Raw genomic sequence first — 19,472 nt, 5'->3', positions numbered from 1 at the left:
ATCGACACTTGTGCAGGCGCATCACTAGACGGTTTGTTTACAAGCGAGCGAGAGTTGTTATCATTATAGAGTTGTGTTTATTGTTTACGCACGCGTGTTGTGTTTGTGTGTGTTTTTAATAAATAGTGCAATTATGGATGTTAAAGGTTTGTGTTTAATTAATTTTATTACTTACTCTGAAGTGACTATTCATATAGAAACGTACGAATAAATTTATTTTATTCAGACGGTCACTGCGTAAATTGTTTATTAATCTTATTACTTCGAACGACTATAATACAGATGAATCTCATATTCATAATTCATAATTATTCATCCGGTTACTAGAGTTAAATATCTTCATCATCATATCAGCCAATGGACGTCCACTGCAGGACATAGGCCTTTTGTAGGGACTTCCATCACCATACTGAGCCACCTGCATCCAGCGAATCCCTGCGACTCGCTTGATGTCGTCAGTCCATCTGGTGGGGGGTCAACACTGCGCTTTTAGTGTGTGGTCGCCATTCCTTGGGACCCCAACTCCATCGGCTCATAGAACTATGAGCACCGCCCATTGCCACTTCAGCTTCGCGACTCGTTGAGCTATGTCGGTGACTTTGGTTCTTCTGCGGATCTCCTCATTCTGAATCGATCACGCAGAGATACTCCTAACATAGCTCGTTCCATCGCCCGCTGTGTGACTCTGAGCCTTCTCATGAGGCCCATAGTTAGCGACCAAGTCTCGGAACCATAGGTCATCACTGGCAACACGCACTGTTCTAATTACTTTTGTCGTCAGCTCTGAGGAATTTCAGCGAAGTTTCTCAAATGCTGTCCAGCTGAGTATGATTCGACGGTTCACCTCTTTCTCTAAATCAGACCTACATAACTGGATCATAAGTCCTAGGTATTATGTATTCGTCTACAATTTCGAGTGTCTTATGATGAACTAGCTGACGCCTCGCGGTTTCACACGCGTAGTTCCCGTTCCCGTAGGAATACGGGGATCAAATATAGCTTATATCCTTCCTCGTTAAATGGGCTATCTAACACTGAAAAATTTTCTTAAATCGGACCATTAGTTCCTGAGATTAGCGATCAAACAAACAAACAAACTCTTCAGCTTTATAATATTAGTATAGATGAAAGATTCTATTCATCATCATTCATCATTATCAGCCCATATTCGGCTCACTGCTGAGCTCGACTCTCCTGTTAGAATGAGAAGGGTTAGGCTAATAGTCCACCACGCTGGCCCAATGCGGATTGGCAGACTTCACACACGCAGAGAATTAAGAAAATTCTCTGGTATGCAGGTTTCCTCACAATGTTTTTCCTTCACCGTTTGAGACACGTATATCAATTTCTTAAAATGCACACAACTTTTCAGTTGTGTTGTCATTGTAAGATTATTTCACCGAATCATTTAACCGCGGCTAGTTGTGACAGAAGGGCTGGCTCATTTTTCGCAAAGGATCAGCCAGATAAGTTAGCATAAGTCCCTATTGTATTCTTCGATTCGGTTCGATCCCCGGCTGGGTCGATTGAGGTTTTCCTAACTGGTCCAGGTCTGGCTGGTGGGAGGCTTCGGCCGTGGCTAGTTACCACCCTAGGCAAAGACGTACCATCGCCAATTTAGCGTTCCGGTACGATGCCGTGTAGAAATCGAAAGGGGTGTGAATTTTCATCCTCCTAACAAGTTAGCCCGCTTCCATCTTAGACTGCATCATCACTTACGATCAGGTGAGATTGTAGTCAAGGGCTAACTTGTAAGTAATAATAAAAAAAAGAGTTAAAATCCTTTGTTTACAAATGTTTAAGTGCAAACGCACTGGGGCTTTAGTCTTTTGTTTTTATTTACAATATACAAAAACAACTTTATCTGTCAGTTGGTACAAAGGTGAATGTCCTCGTGATAAGGTTATTTGTGTTAATGTATGCATTATCTATAATGTTCGAACGCCGTAGGTGCAGTGGTTAACTTTTATTTTTATTCTTTACAAGTTAGCCCTTGACTACAATCCCACCTGATGGTAAGTGATGCAGTCTAAGATGGAAGCGGGCTAACTTGTTAGGAGGATGAAACTCCACACGCCTTTCGGTTCCTACACGACATCGTACCGGAATGCTAAATCGCTTGGCGGTACGTCTTTGCCGGTAGGGTGGTAACTAGCCACGACCAAAGCCTCCCACCAGCCAGACCTGGAACAATTAAGATAATCTCAATCTGCCCAGCCGGGGATCGAACCCAGGGCCTCCGTTTTGTAAATCCACCGCGCATACCTCTGCGCCAGGGAGGCCGTCATCCTAAGGATAGACAGAGAACATTCACATCTATAAAGTGCATACGTATTTTAGTGGACTCAAAGGTGTTTGCAAATATAAGAAAAACGAATGTAGAACAAAGGTTATGATTCACAACACTTGTCAGGACAACTTAATTAACCAATTACTATTACCAAAATAAGACCCTAGAATGGCAGAGAATGACCTTGAGTGGAGTCACGCACTTGTGAACGATGTGTGTAGGGTTAAAGGCGCCTTTTACTGATATCAAACACTCCCCTTTTCCACTCAAGTCACTCTCCCCGCCTATCCCAAGTAACCCCTAAATAATTACACAACAAGAGATGTGGACGGCTCGAACGCCACGAGCACACTGAAGCCGACACTAGATCGAGCGACGTCATATCTGTCACAGACTACTATTTCCTACACTATTTATTAATAACATGTCAATTTAAAAGCGGCAAACGCGGCGATAACACGTAGAAGAACCAAAGTTACTGACATAGCTCAGCGAGTCGCGAGCGGAGTTAGAATGCGATGTTGTGTAGAAACCTAAAGGGGTGTGGATTTCGTCCTCCTAACAAGTTAGCCCGCTTCCATTTTTGATTGCATCATCACTTACCATCAGGTGAGATTGTAGTCAAGGGCTAACTTGTAAAGAATAAAAAAAAGAAAGCATTTCATGATTTTTGTCAACGTTTATGACGTCAGAAGGTCCTAAAGGTCAGTACCTTACAAGTTTGACGTAGTTCCGATACGACGTCGTGTAGAAACCTAAAGGGGTGTGGATTTCATCCTCCTAACAAGTTAGCCCGCTTCCATTTTTAATTGCATCATCACTTACCATCAGGTGAGATTGTAGTCAAGGGCTAACTTGTAAAGAATAAAAAAAAAGAAAGCATTCCATAATTTTTGTCAACGTTTATGACGTCAGAAGGTCCTAAAGGTCAGTACGTATAAGTTTGACGTAGGACAATTTACATTCATTTGTCATTCATTTAAATTATGTACCTATAAGTGTAAACCTTGCACGTAAAGTTGATTTTGCATGAGGTCATTGACTTCAACATTGAAGTAGGTATTTACCTATACCTACCTACATTATTTTTATCTATCTTTTAATATTTTTTATTATTAGCTGACACCGCGTGGTTTCACCTTTGTGGTTTCCATTCCCGTAGGAATATGGGGATAATATATAGCCTTCCTTGATAAATGGCCTATCTAACACTGAAAGAGTTTTTCAAATCGGACCAGTAGTTGCTGAGATTAGCGCGTTCATACAAACAAACAAACAAACTGTTCAGTTTTATAATATTAGTATAGTTTAATATTAATATTAGTATTAGATTATTTGCGGATAATATAACTCGCAACGTCGTACGCATGAAATTCAATTTTTCAATAATCCCATGGGAACAATGGATTTTTTCGGGATAAAAAATATCCTATAATGCCTATAAGTTGCTCAATAAAATATCTTCCAGTAAAAGTTCCATTCTAATCGGTTCCGTCTTCCAAAGCCACAACAGCTCAACGGTAAGAGCGGTCGGACTCATCACCGAGGGGCTGTGGTTCGATCCCCCGTTGGTCCATTGTCGTACCCACTCTTAGCACAGGCTTTCCCGACTAGTTGGAGGGCAATGGGAACATTGGTCATATTTAGAAAAAAGATATGGCAAATATTCTTTAAAAGAAACAAAGACGAAATTTTTAAAAAAGCTTGTTCGTGTTGTATATTTAAGTAGACGTTGATATATTGATAGATATAGATTATATTAATTAGCAATTATCATTAGCAACAAATTAATTATTACATCGACAAATCTATACTAATATCTCAGAATACAGAAAACCACCAGAAGCCACGTTTAGATGTCATTCTATAGTGCGCAGTGTGTCCAAAAATTGTACACAACAGCCTGCACTAGTCGCAATTCTCACCCGCGTAATGTTGCTAGTACATGAGGCTGTTAAATTTTTCCCTATTTTGTGGTAAAAAATTATAATGTTAAAAGGAAAACAATAAGTGTACAGTTCATCACATTAAATGTTAACTTGGATGGTAAATAATAAAAACAGTGGGACCGGTTTTCTAGTGATTGCTAAGAGTCAGCAAGAAAATGAACTCTAAAAAATTTAAGACAAGGACAAATAAATAATAGATATAATAAGACGGTTATTATAAAACTTATCAACTAACAAACTAAAGAAATACATATTTACAATAATAATTTTATATATTCCATATAATTATATTATATTATTATTATAAATATGTATTTCAATCGCGTGCACAGTTATTATTATCTCGTCTTATTTCTCTAATTTTTATGTCTCTTAAAATTCAAGTATAAATAAGGCCATTTAATTGGTTTAATATCTTTTAAGAATGTGTTTTGAAGATAAAAATATTTTATTTAATCCTCTTGCTCAAACAAACAAGCAAACAAGTAGGTACACAAACAAACAAAAGACCAAACAAGCACACGAAAACAAACAAATGTGCAAACAAACACACAAACAGACAAGAACGAACGAACTTATTATAATATAGCACGCCATTGTTATTTGTAAAATTTTAAAGCTTTAAGATTATTTTACACTTTCTTTATCTGCGCTGATTACCACAATTTTATTTCAACTTAATTGCCGGAACCTATGCCTACCTATTTAGTTGATTAATATTTTACATAAATAATAAATCCTTGAATTGAAATTAAAAGTAGGGAAAATCAAAACAATTACATTGGCAACACTTACAAAATGAAGTCATCGGTTTCTATGACAACAAAATTCACGTAAAAATTATTCATTATTTTAACATAAGAATATTTATTTGTGCTACTTACACGTGAAATGTGATCCTAATCAGTTTCTTTTTTTTACCAACGGCATTTTTACACGAAGGAATAGCACAAGACGGCTTAATTTAATTAAATTTGTCACCTGTATAGCACGTCAAACAACACGACAAACACAGAGTGAGTAATCGTAAAATGTGTACTTTAAATGGCTTCACTTCTTTGCGCTATCACTCCTTCTGGTGGTTTTCTGTATTCTGAGACTAATATATAGAGCTGAAGAGTTTGTTTGTTTGATTGAACGCGCTAATCTCAGGAACTACTGGTCCGATTTCAAAAATTCTTTCAGTGTTAGATAGCCCATTTATCGAGGAAGACTATAGGCTATATTTTATCCCCGTACTCCTACGGGTACGAGAACCACGCGAGTGAAACCACGTCAGCTAGTGAATAGATATTATTATTATCTACGTTTGCTATTATTATAAGGAGAGCCGTGATAGCCCAGTGGATATGACCTCTGCCTCCAATTCCGGAGGATGTGGGTTCGAATCCGGTCCGGGGCATGCACCTCCAACTTTTCAGTAGTGTGCATTTTAAGAAATCAAATATCACGTGTCTCAAACGGTGAAGGAAAACATCGTGAGGAAACCTGCACACCAGAGAATTTCTTAATTCTCTGCGTGTGTGAAGTCTGCCAATCCGCATTGGGCCGTGGTGGACTATTGGCCTAATCCCTCTCATTCTGAGAGGAGACTCGAGCTCAGCAGTGAGCCGTATATGGGTTGATAACGACGAACGGAAGCGTATCTATGACGCAACGATTACCTCAGCACTATAAAACTGTAGATTGTTTTATATATATAAGGAAATATCTACTTTCTACTAAGTTACAGCAACCTGACCGATTGTGATGCAACTAATGCTCGGCCGACGTTTCGTAACGTACGTACCTATACGTTGCGTGTGCTGTTGCATGTTGAAGTTTACATGTTGAAATTAATTAATAATTTATTATCTAATTTTTTAGTTATCTTATCTTAACTCACAGAATAAAGGATATCTAGAATGAGTGTTTTCAAGCAGCGTGGCTAAGCCGGTGAAATCCATAAAAAAACAAACGTCACGTGTTATTTGTTATTTATTTTATTTTATTTATTTCGTTCGTGTCTCCTTGAAATCTGCATATACAAACTTTTTTTCATAATTTTTTAATTCAAAATTTAACATTATCAACAAATACATAAATAAATATAATAACCAATAAAAAATACCAATACAAAATACTCCATCTTACCTATTGCTTTAGTTATTGTGCACAGTTTTTAAAATATTAAAATATAATTAAATAAAATATTAAAATAATATTTAAAATTTATCGTTTAAATATATTAATATTGAAGCGCTTCGTGTCGAACTGACTCGGGAATGTATTTTAATTTATTTTTTAATTTTACACGGCAACTCCATAGCCCAAGGGTCTCCACGGAAAAAAAAAAAATATGTATGCTAAACCCGACTCATAATCGCCAATCTGCATTGGAGCTGCGTGCTGGTCAAAACTCTACTTTGTATTTGTTTAAATCGATAAAAGTTGTCATGACCGCCGATAGATGGCGTTAGTAGTCGTCTAACTCACGCTACCATTGTTCCAATTCGATATCATATAAGTTGAACGAATAAGCCCACCGCGAGGTTGATACTTAATATTAGTTTCTATATATATTGTGAAGTGAGTAATAAAAGTTAATTCAAAAGAGTGTTGTGTTTAAATTGTAGTAAAGTGATCGAACATTATGGTGCCGAAACCCGGGATAAACTGTGAGTAAAAGAACTTAGAAAATAAAATCAGTGAAAAGACTTAGTGCAATCGCGAGTGTTTGTAAAAAAGACTTAAAAAAATTCATACCTGTATTAACATAGAAAAATTTCGCTCCAAAAAAGACTTTGAAAATTTATACCTGTATTGACTTAGAAAAATTTCGTTTAAAAAAGACTTTGAAATTTTATACGTGTATGGACTTAGAAAAATTTCTCTTGTGAACAAATATAATAATTTCAAATGTGTTTGAACTTTTTCATGTTTTGTTAACTGGACATTTTAGTGACAACAGTATCATTGAACTATAAGTTATTTGGACATTCTTTATGATTGAACTTTACATAAACGAACTTTGTTTTTAAATTAAATTAGTGGTGTTAACATTTGAAAATAAAGATGCAGTCATTAATACTTGTTCAAGAAGATCGTTTTGAAAACTTAATAAAATCGGAAAGAAATTTTAAAAAATCACCTAAAGAGAGGTTAACAAAATCTTATACAGAATCGAGATTGGAGTCTGCAGATACATTATGGAATGAATTTAAATCAGATCATCGAGAAATTGTGGCACAAGCAACTAAAGAGATCAAAAGGGAATTATCATATTTTACTGAAGATTTATACGAACAATTTGAGGAATTTTACACTACCTACAAATCATTATTAAAAACTAAACTCGAGCAATTTAAGTCTACAATAGAAAATGTTAACGTTGCTATGCCTAATGTCGGATCGTGTTCAACGCATAACGAAGTGCATTTGCCATTAATCAAACTACCCTCATTTGATGGAAAATATTGTGAATGGCAATCTTTTCATGATTTATTCGAGAGTTTAATTCACACTAACAGAAGGTTACAAAGCGTTCAGAAACTTCATTATTTAAAGAGTTGTCTAAGTGGAGAACCTGAAGTTTTATTACGAAATTTGACCATTACTGATGCAAACTACGAGGAAGCGTGGACATTATTGAAAAGGCGATACGATAATAAAAGATTCAATTGTAACGCCACACTGAAGACACTATTCTCAATTAAACAAATGAGTCATGAGTCGGCTAATGCAATTAAACTTATTCTTGACACAACATTGAGTAGCCTTAAGCAGCTGAAGAATTTAGGCATTGATATTGATTCTTGGGATGCAATCCTCATATATTTAGTGGTTTCCAAGTTAGATACCGAATCTCACAAACAATGGGAAATCCAAATGAGCAATTTTGCATCTGATGAACTGCCTAAATGGAGTCAACTTGCCGAATTTCTAGAAACCAGATTCCGAGCATTAGAAATGATAGATACCAGTAAAGCTAAGCCTTCTATTCAAGGCAATCAAGTATCCAAATCTAAATCCTTTCACACTTCAGTTCTTGACCAAACCAAAACGGTTAAGGATCAAATTTGTGCATTATGTGAAGGGAATCACTATCTTTATGCATGTAAGAAATTTGGAATACAACAGCCAAAAGAGAGACAAGACTTTGTACAGGCTAAGCGACTGTGTTTTAACTGCTTGGCGCCGACTCATTCTGTAAAGAACTGTAGACTATCAAAATCATGTCAAAAATGTGGTAGACGTCATCACACACTCTTACACAACAACAAAGAAACTGATGTTTCTATTAGTACTGCTGAGAACTTAAATCAAGAAACTAATACAACCCACAACCAAACGCAACCATCAACTTCGTTGAGAACCGAAAAGAGAATTATTTCAAGCTTCTCGACTGAGAAGCATCAACCTAGCGAAGTCCTACTTGCAACTGCGCGTTTGAAAACAAGAGATCGAAACGGCTGTGAGCACCACATCAGAGCATTGTTAGATCAGGGATCACAGGCGTCATTCATCACGGAAGCTACAACTCAACTGCTTGGACTTAAGCGCTCACCAGTCAATGGTTGGGTGTCAGGTTTGGGGCCTGGCGAAACGAGAATTAAGTACATGGTTTCGTTACATGTCGAATCACGTCAGAATCCAGCAAATTCAATCCAAGTAGATGCATATGTGCTGAAATCATTTTCATGGTCACTTCCGTCGAGCAATCTTAAATCATCTGATCACCTAGAAATAGGAGATTCATTTCTTGCTGATCCAGACTATGCGATTCCCAGTAAGATTGACATTTTACTTGGGGCAGATGCATATAGTGAAATATTAATTGAGGGCATGATCAAACATCCAAAAGATAATTTAATTGCACAAAACACAATCTTTGGATGGATTATATCAGGAAGAATTTCGAGAGACACAAATACAAAGTATAAAAGAGTAGTTAACATGCACCTTAAAATTAGAGACGACAATTTATTGAAACAATTTTGGGAACTTGAGACAGAACCAAATAACATTTTCCAAAAGAAGCTTACGAATGAAGAAATCAAATGTGAAAATTTATTTCAATCAACTACCACGAGAGATAACGATGGGCGGTACGTTGTGAGACTGCCGTTCAAAATAGAAAACCCTGAATGTGAAGAAGGACAGTTTAGAGAGTTAGCTTTGAAAAGATTTTATTCTACTGAGAAAAGGTTACTAAAGAATCCTAAACATTATGAAGAATATCAGAAAGTTATGAAAGAATATCTTACACTAAATCATATGAAGTTGATAGAAAGTGAACAAGAAATAGCAGATCCTACAGCAGTTTACCTATCACATCACGCAGTAGTCAGGGAAGACAAGGACACGACGAAACTAAGAATAGTTTTTGATGCTTCCCAAAAGGGTGTAAATAATGTCTCATTGAATGACAGCCTATTAATAGGTCCAAAATTACAACAAGACCTGAGACATTTGTTGATGAGGTGGCGTTGTGGAAAAATTGCTATAGTGGCTGATATAGTAAAAATGTACCGTCAAGTCAGAGTACATGACGATGACACAAAATATCAACGTATACTCTGGAGACCCGATCCTAATCAGCCAATACAACATTACAAGTTACTTACCCTGACTTTTGGAACTGCTTGTGCACCCTATCTCGCAGTAAAGTGTTTACAACAAATAGCTAAAGATGAAGGTTATAAATATCCGATGGCTGCTGAAAGAGTATTAAAAGATTTTTACGTGGATGATCTGATGACTACATGTAAATCTGAAAAAGAATCTACATTGATGTACAATGAAATGAACAATCTACTACATGGATCAGGCTTTCAACTTCAGAAATGGAGTAGTAATAGTGAAAACTTTCTAAAATACGCGAGTGAAGAAACAACTAGTTCTAATCAATCAATAAAAATCAAGGCTAACGATACATTAAAGGTTTTGGGCATTACTTGGAACCGAACAGCAGATGATTTTGAATTTGAAATAAATTTACAAAACACAAACGATGAGATTACTAAGAGAAGAATTCTTTCAGAGATAGCTAGATTGTACGATCCAATGGGATGGATCGCACCTGTTATAGTCAAGGCCAAAATTTATATACAAAGGTTATGGCAAGCAAATTTAGATTGGGATGACACATTACCTGAAAATCTCTTAACTGACTGGTTAAACTTTAGGACAGATTTAGTCAACCTCAAAAATGTTAAAATTCCTAGATGGATGAAGCTGACAGATAATTCACATCGAGAGTTACATGCGTTTGCTGATGCATCTAAATCAGCTTATGCAGCAGTTATTTATCTGAGAACAGTGGACATAGAAGGTAATGTTCATGTGAGTTTGGTTACAGCCAAGACGAAGGTTGCACCAATAGAGAAAGAGGTATCTATTCCGAGATTAGAACTTTGCGGTGCACTTTTGGCTGCGAAGTTATTATACGAAGTATCCCAAGTGTTAGACATAAGTATAAATAACACATTTGCTTGGACTGACTCGACTGTGGTGTTGGCATGGCTACGAGGTTTGCCGAATCGCTGGACAACGTTTGTTAGTAATCGAGTATCCGAAATTATTAACATTGTTGATTATGAACGATGGAGTCACGTAACGACAGATTTTAATCCGGCTGACTGTGCTTCGAGAGGCCTGCAGCCATCAGAATTATTAGATCATGAACTTTGGTGGAAAGGTCCGCAATGGCTTTACAGTAGAGAACTCGAATGTAACAAAACAGAATTTAATACACACGAAGAAGAGAAACCTATGAAGACTTGTGTAGCAATAAAAGAAACAGAAGACAAATTTCCATGGACTAAATTTTCATCATTATCAAAAGCACTAAGAATTCTATCACTGTGTAAAAGATTTTTAAAATTAACAAGATTATCAAAGGAGGAAAGACACAAAATTAAACCTATAATAACTGCAGACGAATTGGATAGTACGTTACATATTTGCATTAAACAGGCTCAAGAAATTGAATTTGGCGAAGAACTAAAAGATATTAAAAGTCGTGGCTATGTACGTAAAAAGAGCGTACTTCACACACTTCTTCCATATATTGATGAGAAGGGTCTTTTAAGAGTAGGTGGTCGAATAAAACTTGCGAACGCAAAGTATGACACCAGGCATCCTATTATTATGCCTACTAAAAGCCATCTTTCAAAACTTATAATAAAAGATGTTCACCAGAAAACATTACATGGGGGACCTCAAATAATGCTGAATATGATACGAGAGAGATACTGGATCATTAGAGGAAAAGAACAAGTAAAGAAACATTACAGAGATTGTGTAGTATGTCTAAGATACTCAAAGACAAAAAAGGTACCATTAATGGGACAATTGCCAGAAGTTAGACTTAAGCCAAGTAAACCCTTTAAATCTACAGGTGTCGACTATTGTGGTCCAATAAATGTGAGAGTTTCACCTGGCAGAGGAGTGAGGTCTTATAAGGGATATATTGCACTATTCATTTGCATGGTGACTCGTGCAATTCACCTGGAAGTCGTCTCTGACTTGTCGGCTAAAGGTTTTATATCGTGTTATAGAAGATTTGTTTCTAGACGCGGATTTTGTCAAAATTTGTACAGTGATAACGGTACCAATTTTGTCGGTGCTGATAAAATTCTAAGGGAAATGTTTGATTCAGCAAAATCCGATATCCCTAATGAAATAGCCCAAATACTTAGCATAGAGGGAACAACATGGCACTTCATTCCACCACACTCGCCCAATTTTGGTGGTATCTGGGAAGCGGGAGTACGTTCTGCAAAGACGCATTTGAAAAAGGTTATAGGTGACAGCACACTCACCTTTGAGGAACTATCCACAGTTTTGGCACAAGTTGAAGCGTGCTTAAACTCACGTCCAATCACCCAACTCAGCGATAGTCCTGATGACCCTGTACCATTAACTCCAGGCCACTTCCTAGTGGGTGAGCCATTAATTGCAATACCCGATCAATACAATACTGATGAGAAAATCTCTGGAATAGAGAGATGGAGACTAATGCAAAAGATGGTAAATGACTTTTGGAAGAGATGGTCCAAAGAATATTTAGTCACTTTAAGTCAAAGATACAAATGGACTACTGAAAGGAATGAACCTGAAATAGATGACATTGTAATTGTTAAAGAAGATAACATCCCTCCGGCCAAATGGGTTCTAGGAAAGATCGTAGAGAAACATACTGGCAAGGACAACATAACTAGAGTAGTAACTATTAAGTGTAAAAATAATTTTCTTAAAAGACCTGTCAGTAAACTATGTTTCTTACCTAAAGCTTAGTATAAAGTTAATTATCTTAATAATTGTCACGGTGGGCGGTAGCTAACTTGTTACATTATTGTTATTTGTGTTTACATTTATACTGTTAGAAGTTCAAGATTAACATATTACTTCAACTTGTTCATTGTTACCCACATTTCATTTCATTAAGGCTTAACATCTATTGTTCTAACTTTATTGGCATTGATTTGCTTTACTTTGTTTAGAGTAAATTTTATCTGAAGCTTGTATTGAATCATTGTGTTTGTTTTTTTGTAAGTAATTATTGTTAACCTTAATTTGCAAAATCATTTAAATCACTTTCTTTGAATTTGGTGAATTTTAGTTTGTTTCATTTTATTAATGTATGTTTATTTAAAGGACAAGTCCTTGATGGGCGGAATGTTTAAATCGATAAAAGTTGTCATGACCGCCGATAGATGGCGTTAGTAGTCGTCTAACTCACGCTACCATTGTTCCAATTCGATATCATATAAGTTGAACGAATAAGCCCACCGCGAGGTTGATACTTAATATTAGTTTCTATATATATTGTGAAGTGAGTAATAAAAGTTAATTCAAAAGAGTGTTGTGTTTAAATTGTAGTAAAGTGATCGAACAGTATTGAAATCTATTTGGATTTTGTTTTTTTTTTTTTACAGACCTAAATACTGTGGAACTCAGAGCTCTGTGCGGCTGGCAAGAGATCTACACAGACTTCGACAGTTGGGTCTGTACACTTGGAAGACATATACACAGAAAAAGGTAAGGAAATCTTAATGTTAAGCCGGCAAACGGAGGTCCTGGGGAGGGGAGGTTCGATCCCCGGCTGCGTCGATTGAGATTTTGTTAATTGGTCCAGGTCTGGCTGGTGGGAGGCTTCGACCGTGGCTAGTTACCACCATACTGACAAAAACATACCGCCAAGCGATTTAGCGTTCCGGTACGATGTCGTGTAGAAACCCAAAAGCGGTGTGGATTTTCATCCTCCTCCTTGCCCTCTTCCATCTTAAACTGCATCATCATTTACCATCAGGTGAGATTGTAGTCAAGGGCTTACTTGTAAAGAATTAAAAAAAAGCATAGGCAAATATAGGGTGGGGTCTATCCTAGAATGGTCCAGTGTCCACCCTAGAATTTTGAAATTCTAGGATGGACGCCAAACTACAAAATATACAAAGAAAAATCAATAAAATCAGCCGACCCGTTTCAAAGGTATCGATTCTGCTCAGCAGCAAATCAGGGACCAGGCCCGCCCTAGGAAATAATCCTAGATACGCCAATGATCCACTAAGGAGCCTTTTTTTATTCTTTACAAGTTAGCCCTTGACTACAATCTCATCTGATGGTTATATAGTGATGATGCAATGTATGGCTGACTTTATTTAAACAGACTGAAGGAGCGTAAGGAGCGCATTTCAATCATTTTAAAAGCAAGAAATCTATACAATAATATAATAAAGTGGTAAACTTAGTGGGATTAATGGGGTAATCTCTGTACTGAACCGATTTTGAAAATTCTTTTACCAATGGAAAGCCATATTATTTCTGAGTCACAGGCTATTTTTATCCCCGTATACACACGGGATCGTGACTGCGCGGGGGAAACCGTTAGGCGTCTGCTATCTATACTTGTAATAAATCTGTACGTGAAATATATTTCCAAAATAACTGTCTGTCTGTCTATATGTTTCTTACAGAAACAAAAACTACTCGACGGCTTTAAACGAAACTTGGTACAATTATTCTTCATACTCCTGGACAGGTTATAGTATACTTTCATCACGCTACGATCAATAGGAGCAGAGCAGTGAAGGGAAATGTTCGGAAAACGGGAGAAGTTACTTCATTTTTACAGCAATACTACTGTAAGGGCCGGATTAAAGAGGTCTAAGGGCGGACGAAGTCGCGGGCGTCCGCTAGTCCTCAATAAAAAAAACAATAAATCTAAAATTTTAAATTATCTCATTCCTTTTACAGATCCCACCCTGTTATACAATCAGTGAAAATAAATATAGAAGATTACGAAACTGCAAGAATTAATGAAGAAACAGAGAAGAAAGGAACTAATGAAGAAACAGAGAAGAAAGTTGAATTTCTCACATTACACCATCTTTTAGTGAAGGGATTAGATGTAAAAAGTGACAGTCAAGACATTATCAAGGACCTCCGTAATTTTTTAAACGTTTTCCAATATGGCGACAGTTGCGTGAATTACGATTATGTTTTGATAAAACTTTTGAATGGGAGCAAGAAATATTTTTACCAATACACGAGATCAAAGCTGTGATTTGTTTTTCTTTCCTATTACATACCTACATTATTAAAATGCGTTACCAACTGCATTGTTAGACCCACAGAGTAACCAGAGAGAGTCATTACAAACTGCTGAAGCCAGTGCAACCCATAAAAAAAAAAAAGTCACGCGTCTCCTGACATCTGCAAAAACAAACTTTTTTCAAAATTTAACACTAACAACCAACAATTACGTAAATTAATATAATAATTAATATTAACCAATAAAAATACTTATTTCCTTAGTTTTTGTGAACAGTTTATAAAATATTTGAAAACGTATGACGCCATTTTTCTTTTTTAATATTAGTTATTACCTCAGAATACAGAAAAACATTTTGTTTTTCTGTATTCTGAGGTTATTACATTAATGGTCTAAGGTTATTATTACTGATGCGACTCTTCGTGTCGTACTGATTCAAGAATGTATTCATTTTTGAATTTTGTATTTGGAGCGGCTACAACACCGTCGTGTTCCGTGCGCTCTATCTGCCTATTAGTCTTTAATCAGTGCGTTTAGTAGATCAAATAACATTGTAACGCTGCGCTTTCCGGTGCGGGGTCGCCATTCCAGCATCTTGGGACCCCAACGTCCATCGGCTCTTCGAACTATGTGCCCCGCCCATTGTCACTTCAGCTTCGCAACTCGCTGAGCTATGTCGGTGACTTTGGTTCTTCCTGGTGCGGATCTCCTCATTTCTGATTCGATCACGCAGAAAAACTCCAAGCATAGCTCGCTAATTGCTTTACTGAACCCTAAATATTTTATGTGCAATCGTGAGAATAGACGTAATAATAATAAAAAAAACGACCTTTGTACTACATAGCTAGTCATAGAGCAACGCAAAACAGTGACGTCTTTTCTGGCGAATCGTTATCAATACAGACAAAGTAATCTTTACTGATATTATAAAGAGAGGAGTGATGGAAGAGGCTCCGAAACAACACAACCGATTTGAAAAAAAACTTTCACTGTTGGGAAGCTATACTATCTCCGAGTGCTATAAGCTATATTAATCATCCCCGAATTCTTACGGGAACGAGAACTACGCTGGTGAAATCGCGTAGCGTATGCTAAATCTAATAAAATAATAATTATAGGCAGGTATAAAAAAAATTCGCTTTTATTTTTTGTGACAACAGTTATAATTACAAAAAAAGTAAATGGACCGAACATAGGCGGTAATGTACTTGTAAGATTTCTTCGTAGGTAAGTAAATATATAAATATACTGTGAACCTGACAGACATTGTCCGACCTAGAATTTAAATTTAATGGTATCTATCTACACAAAGAAAACTAACAAGAGGTCGTCAACAAAGCCGTTCAATACAAAATAAACAATGAATATTTTTTTTTCTTCTTTTAGCAGACACGACTTAAATAATTACAATCATTATGATTTTGTTTTTATCCAAATTATTATTAGGAGACGTAATTCTAGGTTTTCATTTTAAAGTTTATATGTTTTACAAACTCATATTGTTTAAGATAATCTGAACAGTATCGTTAACAATAGCAGTACTTATACAAAAATACATTAATTAAGTCTTTGACGCTTGTAATACTAATATACTTGATCCATTGGTCGTGTATTCTGGCAGAAGGGAACGATAACAATGGCGACTCTCGCTCAAGGAAAAATGCGCTCATAAATACATACTTATCAATATTTTATACAGTAGGCACGGTTTGAAACGTTTATTATAGTACTTATATATTACTATCTAGACTAATAATATTATGTAAATGATGGTAAAGGAGACAAAAGAATGGCTTGTAAAAACGCCGTGGGGCAACATTGCATGTAAGTTTTTATACATTGTATATTCTATTCGAAGGAATAGGTATTTATAGTATCTGAGATAAGGTTCAAAATTGTCACAATCGCATTCGATTAATAATAATTTTCATTTACTATCGTACAAAAGTAATCTTAAAAATGCTACGATTTGCATCGATTAAATTTTTTCTACAATCGTAAAAAATTAATAACTTTATTTTGTTTTAAATTCAACTACGCTTCGGCTCTGGATTCTAACCTTTTTGAGTAAAGACATCATTAATAGTGATGTTCGATAAAAATCTTTACTAAAATGAGTACAAATAGTCGATTTTTGAATCGATTAAATCGAAGGTGCTGCTTCGGGTTAGTTGTTATTTTGGAAGTGTTAATTTAAAGTTTTGTTTAGTTAATAACTTTTTATTTTTCGTACAAACCTCATACTTATCCAACAAATTGTTGTACTTTGATTGCGCGAATGCTTTTGCAAATATAATTTAAGAGATGATAGATAATATGTTGGTCTGATATTTATGATAGAAATAAGTTTATTAGGCCGAAATCGTCGTATGGTATTTTAACCTTATTACCAGAATATGTTATTTTTATTTTGCTTATAGGTCTATCATGGGGCGATCCACAAAAACCGCCAATGCTAATGGTGCATGGTTACATGGACAGTGCTGCTACTTTTATACCCATTGTCAATCTTTTACCTGATGACTACTTCTATCTTGCATTTGATTTACCCGGTATGATAGTTACTTCTTAAGCGTGGAATATTTTATTATTGCTTAATTATGATTGTTACAATAAAGCTTCAAAGTAAATCTTCAAAGTAATTTTTAATTAAAAATGAAATAAAATGAAAAGTCGTTCAAAATAATAATTGTATTTTAATTTTTAACTCAGCTTTCAAACTCAACTTTAAAATATTAGGTAGTTTACAAACCCAGTAAACTTTATAGATATTCTTGCTATACATATCTAGCTTATATGTTTATCTAAATGTAAATTCTATCTATCAATTTAATATATTATGAGCGTACTAGTAGACGCCGCGCGGTTTCAAACAAACAAACTCTTCAGCTTTATAATATTAGTATAGATGCCATGTGCCAAATTGTAAATGAATTTATTGTTTGTTATTATAATATTTAAATTTTGTTTCAGGGCACGGTAAGTCGGATCCATTTCCTGGCGGTATTTTAGTATCACAAACTCACCAAGTGGAAGCAGTAAGACGTGTTGTGGAATATTTTGCGTGGGACACATTTCTTTATATGACACATTCTGTTGGATTTATTATAGGTATAAGTATATTATAATCTATTAAATTCTTAGGTCGATAATAAGTATAGGAGCTACCGCAGACCTTCAATTGTAAGTTAGGTGACTAAGCAGAGTAAACTAATAGGTATAGTTAAGAGTATATATGAGACCCCGCACATCTTTTCCAACAATAAATTGAACACCAGATCGTACCAGAATCCCAATTCCCTTTCATTTACGCACAATTAAAAAGTCGTCCAACTAAATTGTAAGAGCACGCAATTAAGTCTTTGCTGGTAGAAGGCTTCGGTGGCTAGTTACCACCCTACTGACAAAGACGTATCGATTTAGCGTTCCGGTATAATGTCGTAAAAAATAAAAAAATATGTGAATTCAAGTTAACTGCGTTTTTTCAAGTGATTGTAGTTATTTACACGATGATAAAACACATTAAAATTTTCCTCTGTCTGTCTATCTTGTCCCAGCTAATCTCTGGAACGGCTGAACCGATTTAAACAAGACACTGGTAGATAGAGAAGCTTATTGAGCGACATATAGGCTACTTTCTATCCCGGAAAAATAGATGGTTCCCAGTTGTGTATGAAAAACTGAATTACTAACGATGTTGCAGGCATCTGCGCTAGTTTAGTAGTACATAATATAATGGACCTTAAACTTAAGTGGTTGGATGGTTGTTTTAATTATTAGATTAGTGTTCTAAAAATTTAAGCAAAATAATGATTGTATCTTTTTTCAGGGGTTATTTACAATTGCGTTTGGCCTTTTAAGATATCTAAAATGATAAATATAGATCCTGGGCCACCTCTATCGACATATTGCTTCCATGAGAACAACCCTATGTTGTGGTACCAATACCAATATGAGCATTTTTATGAAACTACTTATTCAAGGTAATATAATATATTCATCATAAAATTACTAAAAACTATAGATTGATTTGTTCAATCATAAATTGATTGATTTATCTTTCGAACTGAATAAATCTTAATTACGTACCACTCAAGAAAAGTATTTTTGCAGATTGGAAATTTATCGAAACAAAACATATACATATGACCAAGCAATCGAACTGTTGGTAAAAAGTAGGAAGTTGACTAAAGAACAGTCTGCAGTGGTACTCTCTAGAACACTCATACCACAAGGAGATGGTATGTACAGGTACGTGTTTAAAATATTTCATCATAATCAGGAAACATTTACTATTTATAGGCCCACTATAGGGTCAGATCTACTAATTCTGTAAGATTTTTTTTTATTTTCAGATTGTCATGGGAACCGACTATGAAAAAACTCCCCAGTGTTTATGTAACTGAAGATATGCTAATCAGTATTGTCACCACAAATGCGCCACCTATGTTAAATATCGTGGCTTCGATAGACGATACAATAAAACCTTTTAAGAAAATTGGCGCTCGGCTTATTGAAAGATTCAAGAAATCAATACCAAACTTTTTCTTATATAACGTTATCGGTCACCATGATATCCATATCACTAACCCGGATACTTTTGTCGATAAAATAATTGATTTCTTGAACACTGATTTTAAAAACAATAAAGCAAAATTATAATAATTGTATGATATTGACTGATCTTGTATTATTT

The 19,472-nt window shown here is 35.6% G+C and overlaps 3 protein-coding genes across 11 annotated transcripts in view; 2 read left to right on the top strand and 1 right to left on the bottom strand.

Moving 5' to 3' along the window:
• The window catches only part of LOC112052834 (zinc finger protein 84-like), a 387,100-nt gene that overhangs the window by 319,868 nt on the left and 47,760 nt on the right, over window positions 1-19,472 (bottom strand). The gene's annotated exons all lie outside the window — the stretch shown is intronic.
• LOC128199643 (uncharacterized) lies at window positions 18-14,817 on the top strand. Its single transcript, XM_052889939.1, has 3 exons — window positions 18-146; window positions 13,161-13,263; window positions 14,479-14,817. The coding sequence occupies exons 1-3, from the start codon at window positions 134-136 to the stop codon at window positions 14,786-14,788; spliced, it is 426 nt and encodes a 141-aa protein (XP_052745899.1). The 5' UTR covers window positions 18-133; the 3' UTR covers window positions 14,789-14,817.
• LOC112052838 (serine hydrolase-like protein) lies at window positions 16,409-19,456 on the top strand. The gene is made up of 6 exons (XM_024092062.2): window positions 16,409-16,600; window positions 17,197-17,328; window positions 17,750-17,887; window positions 18,606-18,759; window positions 18,890-19,027; window positions 19,132-19,456. Exons 1-6 carry the CDS (start codon window positions 16,543-16,545, stop codon window positions 19,436-19,438), a joined length of 927 nt encoding a protein of 308 aa, XP_023947830.1. The 5' UTR covers window positions 16,409-16,542; the 3' UTR covers window positions 19,439-19,456.

This window comes from Bicyclus anynana, chromosome 26 (assembly GCF_947172395.1).
Source record: "Bicyclus anynana chromosome 26, ilBicAnyn1.1, whole genome shotgun sequence".
In the NCBI taxonomy this organism is placed as follows: domain Eukaryota; kingdom Metazoa; phylum Arthropoda; class Insecta; order Lepidoptera; family Nymphalidae; genus Bicyclus; species Bicyclus anynana.
Note: the sequence above shows the minus strand (reverse complement) of the source record. Positions and strands in the feature narration are given on the sequence as shown.